This window comes from Notolabrus celidotus, chromosome 6 (genome assembly GCF_009762535.1).
Source record: "Notolabrus celidotus isolate fNotCel1 chromosome 6, fNotCel1.pri, whole genome shotgun sequence".
Lineage (NCBI taxonomy): Eukaryota > Metazoa > Chordata > Actinopteri > Labriformes > Labridae > Notolabrus > Notolabrus celidotus.
Genome location: NC_048277.1, coordinates 23985859 through 23999259, shown reverse-complemented (window position 1 = coordinate 23999259; position 13401 = coordinate 23985859). Strand labels below are relative to the sequence as shown.

Sequence of the window (13401 nt, the reverse complement as noted above, 5' to 3'; positions counted from 1 at the left end):
CTGATTCCTGCTTACAAACCCGTGAGGTAACCGTGTAGAGCGAGCTTCAGAGTGCTTTGTTTCGGGGCAGCCGGTCAATTCCTGGTGATGACCTGGATTTATTTAATGTTGTGCACGTGTGTCATTGCACAGAGTTAAAATCAAAGTACTTTAGGTGTCATCGTAAACTCAAGTGAGGCCACAAAGACCTGATATTAAAGCAGAATCGGAAGATCCTTCTATCTTGCTATCAGATTGTGTTCAAAGAGAAGCCAATAAATCACACAGTACAAAGGTGACAAAGAGAGTCTACACTGGCTCGTCTTTAATGGAGTGTTTACACCAGAGACACAGTTAATTACCAGTACTCTGAGGTCAGGAACCCGGAGGCCCTACAGGGGGCGGAGAAGCAGATATTGCACTTTCTGAAACAAAAGTCTTCATTTTTAACTTCAAGACACAGTTTTCTGTCCAAACTGTCCATTCATGATATTAAATCTATACTGTGAGGTACAATCAAAATGCATTGCGTAATTATGGCTATTTACTGCATTCATGCAAAGTCATTTATGGCTTTTAATGTATATACATACTGCTCTGCAGACGTGCAAAACTACATTAACAGTTATGAGTATTGCATCACGTGTTTTAAGTTTTTTCTGTCTACTTTACAAAACTGTGACTCTGAAGTGTGGAGGTGTCATCGCTGGTTTGTTATTAATACATCAGATTATCAAGCCGGGCTAACGTGAAGATGTTTAGCCTCAAGCAAGAGGCGGCATTGTGTTTTTATAAGAGGCGCTTAAAGCAGGAAGGGTAAAGACAAAGTGAAGGCCATGCTGTAACAAAAAGTCTAACAAAAATTTACAACGAAATGTCTGAGTATGACAGTGAAAAAATGAATCCATCAATCGCTAAGAAAGCTGCATGGATATTGGCAATCTTACAACAGAGCTACATCATTACTTAGTGATATAAGTTTGTGATGTGTGAGGTATAAAATCTCTGAAGGCTGCCTTAAACCTTCGTTACTCATCATGTCCACATGATGCATAGAATATTATGTTTTTCAACTGAGGGAACTCCTCTGGGGAGGTGCAGCGTTCACAAACAGACAAGTCTCTTATGTGAGGGTCACTGAGGAGATACACTTCAGTGAAAAAACATACCAGTGAGTATTTTCACCTTAAAATCAGGTGTTCCCTCTACCTGTGCTGGTTCAATTCTTCATCATATTGCAAAACAATAAAATATACACATTATCTACCTCCCTTGTTGATTGACCTCTGCTGCAGCATTGATACTGTTCAATCCTCTACAACAACTGATCCCAGACGAGTTTGTTAACACAGTTTTACCGAGACTCACACTACCCTGCCTAGTGTTTACAGTCAGATCCTTTAGCCCTGGTCTGTGGGGTAGAAACCTAACTTGGCCACAGTCATTTCCCTGCGGAGACGCATCACCTCCCAGAACATCTGCTCTGCTGCACAAGAACAACAAAAAGATACAACATGTCAGTGTCCTGAATGAAGCCCTTCTTGGCAAAACAGACCCACACTGAGAAGATGAAATAATGTTTGAAATACGTGAGAGTTAGCTTACCATCATGTCTCACCAGGCCCTGCTGGATGTAGCGGATATACGTAAAGAAATTGCAAACAGCTGTGATCTAGATAGGAGAAAAAGGGACAGGGTTGTGAGAAGATGCTCTTGACAGCAACTGAAGCTGGAGTGCATCTAATGAAGGTTACAGAGATAAATGTGAGAGTGAGATTTACCCGTGCTCGACTGGAAGGAGAAATGTAATAATAGCTCCCCTTGTCTCCAAGTTTGATGCGATGTCTGCAGAGGCGTGACATACCGCTCAGCGCACATTTTCTACAGCCGGGAGAGAAGATCGTCAGTGTGGTTATCACAGCTAACACCAGGTATTCACCATGAAACCTCTGTGTCCTGACTTTGAAAATGACGAAATGAAGACATACGACAGGGTGGTGCACAATCACAATCTGAGAACGTTAGTCGCTGGGAAAGGAACATTTTCAGGGTGTTTTTAAAATACACCCGGACACATGCAGAAGCAAGTCATTTGAGATATGTTTACACATGTCTGGATAGGCAGACTTCATTTCATGCAACAGTGATGATGTTAGTGAAAAAGCTCAACAGGTCATTGTTTCCTGTAAGGACTTACGTCTCTATTGCTGCCCTAAAGCCACTGGAAGAAAAATATTTAGAAATCAGACAGTGATGAGAAATGTGCCCGCTGATTAAACCCCTCACAGATTTGTGGTAAGACAGTGAAAACTTTGCTACAACTATTAATCATCAAAGGAGAAAACCAAACCTAACAAGAGTTTAGCAGTGAATGGTGAGAGAAACTGGATCCAAGTTATGATGTAGATTTGATGACTCACTTTGGACCTCCACACTCAACAGCTGAGGCTTTAACCATCGGTAATGCTGACATAGCCACAGGCTCGATTGTCAGAGAGTTGTTTTCCACTGCACTCTGCACCAGCTGCGAGAGCTGTGGATGGCACTAATCAGTTATGTTAACACTTCTGCAGACTGTGAAGTACAAACACATGACCAGTGTTAATTTTGGCGGCTATTTTAGATTTAGACTTAGTCTTTAGGCGAAAATGTCTGTTAGCTTTAGTCACATTTTAGTCTTTTCGGCCCTTTATAGTTTTAGTCTAGTTTTAGTCAGCGGAAACTCAAAACATTTTAGTCTTTGATTTTTGCCGAAACATCTTCACTCTTTGAATAATTTATGTAGTCAATCAGATATTGGTAACAGGGTTATATATGTTCAAGGATGACGTGCTGGTACTGAGGTGCAAGCTAAGAAAAGACGACATCAACCTGTCCTTCCACCCACCTTTATGGGGAATGTAAGATCTATCTACGATAAGGTGGACGAGCTAACCCAGCACCAGAGGGAATACTGGCAGAGTAGCATCATGCTAACAGAGCTAACACCAGACACGAATGCCACATTGGAAGGATTTCACCTGCTGTGGGCGGACAGGATACAGGAGAGCAAGACTGAACTAACTGGTGAAGAAGGCCAGCTCAGTCCTGGACCCTGTGGAGGTGGTGGCTGACAGGAGAATTATGGCCAAGCTGTCGTCTCTGATGAACATTTCTTTTCTATATATATTCTTGTTAAATTCTTGTACTGTACAACTTTTTGTTTTCTGCTGTAACTCCATGAATTGCCCCGTTGTGGGACGAATAAAGGAGTATCTTATCTTATCTTATCTTATCTTATACCAAGTGTTAAAATCATCCTCCGTCACTCCTTTAACACTTTTGCTTTTGTAATATCTTAAGTTAAATAATTCAGCCTGGCCCTGCTAAAATGTCAAAAGAAAACATTCTTGATGTGACCACTGTGACTGTATTTTGATTCTCTTGACTCACAAAAAAATGCCATTAAAGGACTATATTGCACATTTACGACAGTCCTTGAATGTACCTGCAGTGACAGGTGCAGTGGACAGTCAGTCACTTCACGGCACTCTGAAAGAAATGCAGCTGCATCTTTGATGACTAGGAGTTGATCAAAACTTACTAAAGGTGTCTGATGTTTCACCAAACTGGAATAAATCAAGCTCTACACGCTGAGCTTTTTACGGTAATAGCGGCAAACATCAAATATTAAACAGACGTCCCCCGGTTGTGTCTTTGTCACTATAGCACACCGAGGGTAAAAATCATCAATGAAGATGAGACAGATGCATGGAGGTGAGGAGAGCTGGTTCATAAAGCACAACTGCTGCAGGTAGAGACCAAGCTGCTAACCCTCAAATAATAACTCAGCCTGTCACAGGAATGCATCCCTTTTATTTCTAAAGATTAGACGCACAGCGAGGAAAATATGGATTTTGAATGTCCGACGGTCGGCCACTACTGTTTTCGTCTCGTCATCATCTCGTCAACAAAATCAAAACATATTTTCATCAGAGTTGATGTGATGCACTTTAGCGCGTCATAGTCTCGTTTTCGTCATGAAAAAATGAGTCTTTTGGCAAACATTTATCGTCATAATTTCATTAACAAAATTAACACTGCTCATGACACAGAGGGGCAGGGAGATTCTGACCTCAGATCTGGTGAAGGAGAGGCAGGGGCAAACGTCTTCTCTGTAGATGCGACTCATGAAGGCAGAGGAGCGGTCGAGACTCGTCTTTTCCTTCCACATCAAAAACTCTGCATACAGGATAGAGTCCATCTGCAAACAAACAACAACATGTCACTCAAGCTCATTAAACTGACTGACAGCCTAATGTGTGTATTGTTTTTATTGCCCCATGAAAACTCACAGCTATGAAAAACAGAGCCTGCTAGTTAAATCTGAGATACACTTTGGGCCTGGTTACCTGTCTGCTGTCAGTAACTAGCCTCTCTCCCTTCTGCTGCCAGTAAGGATCAAAGTTCACATTGGCAGATTGGCCAGGAACCAGGCAGAGTATCAGAGAGAGGAGAGCAGGAACAGCAGGCTGAGAGAGGAAGAGACATCACAGACAGAGAGGAGGAAAAACTCAGGGAGGAGTTAGTACAGAGAGGAGGAATGAGAAAGAGAAGCTGATTCAAGATAAGAGATACAAGAAACAAGCATGAAGAGAAGAAACAGACAACATGCGCAAAGTGTCAGGGAGGCACATGTAGAAGCTTCAGTCAAGTTACCTCTCTGTCCTCTTTGGTTCCAGGCTGTGTAGACCCTGATGAAGGGTCTAGTTTTCCAGGTGAAGGTGGAAAGCCACCGCTCGCGCTCTTGTTACGGATGTGTCTGTGCGCTCCTCTGGTTCCAGGAGACTGCAGCTGTGGATGCAGCTGGCGATTCGGTGAAGAAGGTGTCGAGGTCAACACTAGAGTCTTCAGCGCCGTCACCTCTGCTTGAAGGACATCAATCTGACAAAGAAACACAGAAACAAATGAAACATGGATAAAGTGATGTATGAAACTTCAGTTACTGACATGCAAACAGTCTGAAAAGAAAAGCAGCCTTTCGCCACAAAATCACTCACCTTTCCTTGAGCTTCTTTTAACTGCTTCTCTGCTGTTGCTTGTTTGACGTTGGCTTCATTCACCATCTTGTGAGCTTCCTAATATCATGAAGATCAGAACATGAACCAATTTCAACCTTTGTTAAACAATATATCTGTATATCTGTGTTTTTTCAGCCCATGGGTCAGCACAATAAGCAGAAAATACAACATAAAAAAATAGAACTTTATAAAGTTTAATAGGAAGTGATAAGATTGATGTTATTTCTGTCCAATAGGATTGGATAATGGGGCAGTCCCAAAAAAATATGGAAATGATCTGCCTGGGGGTTTCCACATTCTCTCCAGCACTGTCCTGATCCTGGTTGGCCTCCTTGAGATTGTTTTAATTTTGGAATGATAAAAACATCTAATTATATTTTTCCATGTAAATTCCCTCCAAAGACCTGCGCTTGAAGTGTCTGCTTGAGTTTTATAAATATTTAGCCAATCCTCTTCAGTGATAGTGATTTTAGCTTTGTTCTCCTATTTAGATTTAATATAAAGTGTGGAAGTCTTATTGAATGATTGTAAGCTTGAGTAGAGTCTAGCAACTAGTTTGGATTTATATGTGTCGATCATAATGTCAATTAGGTCGGCATCACAATCTTACTTTAATTTTATATGTTTGTTGAAGTATGCTCAGAGTTGAGGGTATCTAAATAAATCTTGTTTTTCTAACTTATATTTGTCTTCAATATTTTGGAAGGAAAGTAGTGTAGCTTTATCAGAAATTAGATTGTAGGTTGTTATGCCTTTAAAAGCCAGTGTTTGCATCTTCCATCTATCTGAGCTGGAGTGAAATCTTCATGATCATGTGTCACCCATCGTAGTAGTTTAATATGATTCAGCAGTTTTAAATTTGCGACATTCCTCAAACCAAATGTTTATGGTCGTCTTGGTCCAACAATTGAGATTTCCTTTGTGTGAAAGGTAGAGATTTCTGTCTCCAGAAATGTCTGGAGGGGAAGATCCAGTTGGATTACATCTAAACTTTTCCATTTAGCACTGTAATTTGGATCTATTCCCTTCCTATCCCAACACTGCTGCAGTAAGTAACTTTATAAAGTTTAATAGGAAGTGATAACACATTAACTTGTCAGGAAAAATAGAGCACTCATTTCAATCAGTCACTACTGTTTACATTTAGCTATAGAGTCTGGTGGCTAACTTTCTTTTTTGCTCCAAGCATACAGCACAAAGCAGGTTTAGACTTAACTTGAAATACACACCAAATAAATATAATAAATGTAGAATCATAATAATAAATACAACTAATATAGTTAGATGATTAATAGGGGTCGCTCAATGTATCGGTTGAACATCAGTATTGGTCGATATTTGACCTGCCGACAGACATCGGCACATCGGAAAATAATGAGCCATTCATTGATGTCAGTAGCCGATGATCATCTGTTTCTTAGCCCATCTTGTCTTTATCACATCAATCTAATGCTGGTAAAGCTAGTACACTAAACTGCTCATTCAGAGAAGACATATTTTAGTCACCTATTGGACAATGTCTGATTTATTTTGATGCTCAAACATGTATGTATGGGTAGGGGAGTTGTAGTGGGGGGAAAAGTGGGACTGACTACCTAGGGCCCAAGTGGGGAGGGGGGCCCAAGTGGGCCTGAAATAAAATGTGTTTTCTGCTACACTTTTCTTTTGCTTTGTTAAAACTGCAATAAGATAACTAAAATTGTCTGAATAAATAAACAAACGTTCAGAATTCCTTTCTGGAAAAAAGGGGAGTCTCTCTTTACGTTTGGACCGCAGCTGTCTGTCAGCAGCAGCTCCGGCTGCGGAACAGACCGTGAGCTTTGATCAATCAATGTGGATGTGCGATTAATAAGTTAAAAGCGCAAATACAATGGGTTATTAGTGTGATTTAAACAGCTCTCTATGCATTAAAATGCTTTTCATTGTCATATTTTCATAGCATCAAGTGTGGCTGAATCTGATTGAAAGTAAACTGTAGTCTTTTAGAGTTGTATTTGACTTCATGAGGTTCTATTATACCAAATAATACCCCCTTGTTGTTATTCAACAAGTCACTTGGCTTCAAATAATCTTGTTTAAAGAGGTGGACAGCCTGAAGGTAATATATCTGCAATTTTGTGCAGTTACATTTGGAGAAATTATAAAATAAATAATATTGATATGTAGCTTAGATTTGATTCAGTTAACCAGGATAGTTTTAAGCATACATTTTTGTTTAATGCAAATGAACCAGTATTATAGCAGCAATGTAATATTTTGTAGGGTTGGCTGTGGTGATATATCTTTTCAGGGGCCCAGAATTCCTAGCGACGCCCCTGAGTATGGGAGTAGTACACCTTCTCTGAAACATGACATGTTCCAGTGACTTGTTCAAGAGGCTTTTAAAAGGAAGGACCAGGATGGACTCATAGCAACTGTTTACATAAATCAAATCTCATCGCTCATTTGACAAAGTGACATGAAGATTTACAAAAAGTATTGTTAAGTCGTGTTTGACCTGTGGTAAGTGTTTCCTCTGCATAGCACATACTGAATTTAAAGACTTGCACAATGCCAAAGCATCAAGCCACATCTCTCGCCATCAGGTTTTCAGGAACGTGCCAAAATGACAGCCCACTCATCAGAGAGCAATGATCGCTGCCCACCTCAAACAGACTGGCTGTCAGCTCCTCCAGCTCCTGCTCCAGCTGATTCCTGACCTGAGACAGACGCTCACACTCTCGGTCCTTGAGTTTCAGTTCCTGAAATGTGGAGGAGACGGTGTCACAATCATATTTAGGAAGGACGAGTATTTGCATTGTCAACTCTTTCATGTCAAACAATTCTTTGTCAGCATGAAGTAGGTTACGACACCTTCTTTGCAGCATCCAGCTGTTCCCTGAGGATCTCGGAGCCCTTTTCTCTGATTTCTTTCTCCTTGATCTCCAGCGAGGAGCTACGAAGCCGGACGAGGCTTCCATGGTCTCGTCCTGAAGTTGGTCGGGCCTGGCCTCCCCCTTCCACCCTGGAGTCTGGCTCTGGATCCAGATCTACCAACCTTCAAACATTCAGAAATATATCAGTGCTGTTATTGAGGGCACAGAGGTTTCACATCGACGCCTTTGTCTGTGTTTGGAAACAAATTAGGATATTAGGTTGATGTAATGATAATGAAATATTCCACAATTTGTCTGGCCTGTCCTGTTTGCTAAATGTTGTTTATTATTTCATTGATGTTTACATGTACACACAGTATGTACAAAAGTTTTACACATGACATAGACCCCTAACAGTTAAACCATTTTAGTTTTAGCAGTTTTGTATGTGCAGGAATCAGGAAGTGACCCTTAACATGAGGAGCATGAAACCAGTAAGTTATCATTAATACAAGATATGAGTGAAATAGATTACATCAGCAGAAAATAATCCACTACTGACTCTTTCAGTCATGTATTAGTGAAAGTCATGTATCATGTATCATCCAGAACCAAGACTAATTAATCTAGTCAATAGTTTCCAGTGCTTACATTTCTTTAAAGAAGCCATCGGTTTAGCAGTCAATATTCATATTTGTGGTTTTACTAACTAGGTTATGGCAAAGTTAATGAAGCAACATAAATTTAAAATCAAGATCATTATTATGTTTCCCGCTTTATCATATACACTACCAGTCAAAAGTTTGGATACACCTTTTCATTCAATGGTTTCTATTTATTTTAATTATTTTTAGCATTGTAGTTTAATACTGAAGACATCAAAACTATGAAATAATCTGGTTTTGCCATAATATGGACTACAACAGTAGTCAAATAGAGCTATCCATTGTGTACTAACCCTACCTCCGAACAACACAACTGATGGTCTCAAACACATTAAGAAGGGAAGTAAATCCACAAATGAACTCTTGACAAGGCTCATGTTAATTAGAAACCATTCCAGGAGACCACTTCATGAAGCAGACTGAGAGAATACCAAGAGTGTGCAAAGCTGTCATGAAGGAAAAAGAGGGCTACTGTACAGAAGGTAAATACAAACCCTTGAATGAGAAGGTGTTTCCAAACTTTTGACTGGTAGTATTATATATATATATATATATATATATATATATATAACTAATTCCTCACTGACTTACATCTATCCAGTGAAATACTTTGAGTTGACCCTCTGTCAACTCAACTCTCAACTTGATAGCACTCTTCATACATAAAAACACGCAGCTCAAAGTTCTTCACAGAATAACAGAGAGACAGAAAACAACAGCAATGATAAAATTATAAAAGGCATGATTATAAATAAAATACTTAAAAATAAAATTAATTCAGTAAAATTAATAAAAGAAGTAATAGTGGAAAGAAAAGTTAAAAATAAAGCAGCGTTAAAAAGATCCGATGAATACAAGAAATAAGTAGATAAATAAATAATTAAATACAATAAATATATGTTAAAGCCATGATTAAAATAATAATAATAATAAAAATAATAATGCAGTCCAGGGCTTAAAATAAATAACTCAAAATTAAAAGCTAACTGTCTCTGTATTGCAACATTAGATGGACATTTGCATGCATTTTCCAAAAGTGGTGTAGAAATCCTTAAATCAGCAAACTACACACATACACGCGCACGCACGCACGCGCGCACGCACACACACACACACACACACACACACACACACACACACACACACACACAGCACTCTGAGCTAACACTGATGGCTAGCTGTTGTTGGCTCACAGATATAACTTTTTAATAGGTGTCCCTGTATCCGCCCTTACCCTGTCAGTATCCAGCAGATAACCCCCTCTCACTGTCGGTGTGTGTCAGCCTCACCCCTCCGGTGTCCTCCGGTTGCTGTAATAATGATGTTGCACTAACTGAGCTGGACTAGTTTCTGTTAAAGTAATCTCAGCCGGTTGAAATCACTGCGGAGGAATGCGGACGTAGACAACCGAGAACAGCAGCAGTCAGCTGTCAGATGGAGACAAAACACGACTAAGTTCAGCAGCGTCGACGACCTCTTTCACATTTCCAACCAATGTCCGTCACTATTCTTGTTTGCCCTGACTTTTTATTCTGTCCGGGATAAGGAGTGTGTCTGCTCTGGTTCTGCCTCTCCTTCTTCACCGGTCACATGACAGCGCATCCACTCCCACCCAACGCCCTGTCAGGGACACGCTGTCCGCAGCCAGCAGCACAGCCAGCAGCAGCAGCCACACAGAGGCTACTATACAGTCCAGCTGCACTGACAGGGTCACATACTTCAGTCACCTGACACACTTACACATGCTTTCAGTCAAGAACACTAAAACTGTCATGACCCAGCACATTTTTTATCCAATGTTTCTCCTTTGTCAGTGTCCCAACAGTGTTTAAATCTACGGAAGACGATTAGGGCCACTGAAAAAAAAATAATAATAAGGTCAAATTTTTTTTTTGTTAGTATTATTCTGAGAAAAAAGTCAGAATTCTGACTTTAATCTCAGAATTCTGACTTTTTTTCTCAAAACAACAAGAATACAAAATATATATTGGACATTACTATTCTATTTTTTTTTCAGTGGCCCTAATCCTCTTCCGTAAGGCCACTGAAAAATACATTAAAATGAAGGTCAAATTTCTTTTTTATTATTATTCTGAGTCTCAGTCATTCTTTACATGTAGAGTTACTGTTCAGCAGTGCACCTATCACATGCATGTGGAAAAGAGGTGCCAAACCACCAGCATCAAATATTAACTACAAAAAACCCATTCAGGTGTGTTTTCAGACTTGTTTAATTGTATTTTTTACTTCTTTCCTTTTTTTTTCTTTTTTTTATAGAACAGTAGGCTAAGAGTAAATTGTGATAGGGACACATCAACAAACAACATACATTTAGCCAATATTAAGTGGTTTTAAAACTCTGTTGATTAGATACCCGCCACGGATACGTTTTGATTTTTAGACCAAACTACCAAATTATTTCACTGATGTCAAATATGAAGAGTCTAGCCTGTTATTACAACCACACCAACCAAACTGTATGGTTTACATGGAAGAGGATAAGCGTCACTAAAAAAAAGTGAAGGTCAAATTTATGTTTTTATCATTAAAAGAGAAAACCTTAAAATTATTCAATAAAAGCCACTGGAAATGTAGCATATCAGTGATGATTTTGGATATATTCAAAGTGAGATTCTTTAAAAATAAAAAAAATAAAAAATGTCACTGACTAATTTCAGTTCAGACTAAAAGTAGACAGAATTCTGACTTTAATCTCAGAATTCTGACCATACAGTTTGGTTGGTGTGGTTGTAACAACAGGCTAGACTCCTCATATTTGACATCAGTGAAATAATTTTGTCTAAAAATTAAAACATATGTGTGGCGGGTATCTAACCAACATAATTTCAAAACCACTTAATATTGACTAAATGTATGTTGTTTGTGGATGTCTTCTCTCATCTATGTCTCCATTTCACAATTTCCTCTTAGCCTACTGTTCTGTTAATTAAAAACAAAAAAAGAAAGAAAATAAGTTAAAAAATACAATTAAACAAGTCTGTCAACACACCTGAATGAGTTTTTTGTAGTTAATTTTTGATGCTGGTGGTTTGGCACCTCTTTGTCACATGCATAGGTGCACTGCTGAAGAGTAACTCTACATGTAAAGAATGCCTGCGATACCATGCCTTGTTTCAACTTGAAATAAAGCCATATGTGCCTCTGGACCTGTACTGTTCACTATCTTTTCATTGGCTTATCAGGAAACAGTATAGAATAATTTTCAGATATCTAAAATGATACACCTAATAACCTGGAAGCACAGAAGTATGACTTCATGATTCATATAAGCTGCCTACACTGAGTGTGACATCAGAGGAAAATGGCCACCATGTGAATACGGTCAATAGACTTCTGACTTCTTGCTGTGACCTTAATTCGATTACCACAGGAAAAAAACATCAACCATCCTATAGGTACCATATATTTCTATTTGATGTTACTCTTTTTTAATGTTGTAGTTAAATACTTGTGCAAAGGAACTAACATCTTTCTCTCTGGTGGTAGGATTTAAAGGCAGTGACACAATCTGAGACTATTGGGGAGGCAGCTACAGGATAATACCTTTAAATGATCAAATCCACCATGCATACGTCAAACACATCTTTAGTGCCTGTGGCTCAACCGGTTTTGACTCTTACCGTCCAACTACACATCCTCCTGTCTCTGTGTCCCTGTTTGACTTTTGTCTGGAAGCTGGTCTTCCCAGGACCTCAGGTGAACCGTAAAATACTGCAGAAGAATAAACTGCTATTCCAGATCTCCCGGATTGGAGGACTTCATATCCTGGGCTGACTTTTTTTGAAGATGGAGGAGAAGAGGAAATCTGAACACTGTGGATTCCCTCAAAGGCATCCATGACTCTCTCATAGAATCATCAGAAACTGCTGATGTCTCCACAGGTGTTACTGTGAAATGCTTTGGGTGGTTCTCAAGGATCCTGATGTCCTATGGGTTCAAAGAAGAAAGAGTTACATACTGCAGCTTAAGATCACAAGAAAACTAAAAAGCTCATTCAAGTTTCACCAAACAAACCACAGCCAAAGTGTTCCTGCAGTTATTAGACCTCAACAATTTTTAACTATAACTTCCATACTTTTTTTCCTCTTTGAGTGCTACAGAACGTTAGAAAGTCACTCTTTTCTTTGGCTGTCATACCAAAGGAATTTGTTTCTTTGAGGTATCAAGTGCAAACATAACTTCCTAGAACAGAATAATGGAAGTATCACATATGTGAAGTGCTGTAGAGGAAAGAATGCAAAGAATATACTCACCAAGGTGTAAAATCTAATCTTCAGTGCATGAAAAATAAGTTAAACTGCTGAAAAAAGGGTTTGATAATGTGAGGCAGATTGTCAGCACTTTGCCCTGCTGTTGGTCTCCTGGTTACTCAGGAAGGGTTAATCGCTAACACCTTCTGGCCAGTTAGAGCTAAGCTGAGCACATTTTTTCCAGCAGAGGGGGTGACAAAAAAGTCCCACCTGATCAAGACTTCTCCCTGACTGAACACCCAATGATCCCACAAAGGGATAAAAATCAGTTTGCCCTCTTGAAGTTAACAAAACACCAAAATGTTCAAAGTGTGTGTTTGTGTTTCAGCAGAAGGCAAAAACTGTTGACTAAACTCTGAACACAATGGTCAGACAAGTCGCAGAAAAAGTGTTGCATAAGAGTCATACATCCAAAAAGTGAGCACAATACTCAGCACCAACCTATTTTTGTGCAGTGTTGGCACTCTGCTGTCCTGAGATTTGTTCAGATTAACAGGACCTGGCCTCACAATGCAGCTTTGTTACAGAAACAGATTAACACATCAAGTGACCGGAGGTGTAGGACTCCCTT

The 13401-nt window shown here is 39.4% G+C and overlaps 1 protein-coding gene across 5 annotated transcripts; it reads right to left on the bottom strand.

Moving 5' to 3' along the window:
• Positions 1 to 271: 271 nt before the first annotated feature.
• Positions 272 to 13378, bottom strand: rab3il1 (RAB3A interacting protein (rabin3)-like 1). Of its 5 annotated transcripts, XM_034685105.1 has the most exons (12): positions 12834 to 12955; positions 12201 to 12507; positions 7893 to 8076; positions 7685 to 7780; positions 5019 to 5096; positions 4678 to 4902; positions 4094 to 4222; positions 2400 to 2512; positions 2177 to 2200; positions 1761 to 1860; positions 1585 to 1651; positions 272 to 1465 (listed from the first exon to the last, which is right to left on the bottom strand). In XM_034685105.1, the coding sequence occupies exons 2-12, from the start codon at positions 12416 to 12418 to the stop codon at positions 1380 to 1382; spliced, it is 1320 nt and encodes a 439-aa protein (XP_034540996.1). In that variant the 5' UTR covers positions 12419 to 12507; positions 12834 to 12955; the 3' UTR covers positions 272 to 1379. The 5 variants fall into 5 exon arrangements, 3 of the variants coding, with proteins under 3 accessions (XP_034540996.1, XP_034540997.1, XP_034540998.1); XM_034685106.1 differs by lacking the exon at positions 2177 to 2200 and having other exon boundaries at positions 12834 to 13378; XM_034685107.1 differs by lacking the exons at positions 2177 to 2200; positions 2400 to 2512 and having other exon boundaries at positions 12834 to 12957.
• Between the last annotated feature and the right edge of the window lie 23 nt (positions 13379 to 13401).

Excerpts from the sequence above, each read along its gene's own strand:
- rab3il1 (XM_034685105.1), bottom strand. The coding sequence starts at position 12,418 with ATGGATGCCTTTGAGGGAATCCACAGTGTTCAGATTTCCTCTTCTCCT. Across the intron at positions 5,097-7,684 it reads TGACAGCCAGTCTGTTTGAG|GAAGCTCACAAGATGGTGAA; the intron begins GTGGGCAGCGAT and ends TCATGATATTAG. Across the intron at positions 4,223-4,677 it reads GAACCAAAGAGGACAGAGAG|ATGGACTCTATCCTGTATGC; the intron begins GTAACTTGACTG and ends GTTTGTTTGCAG.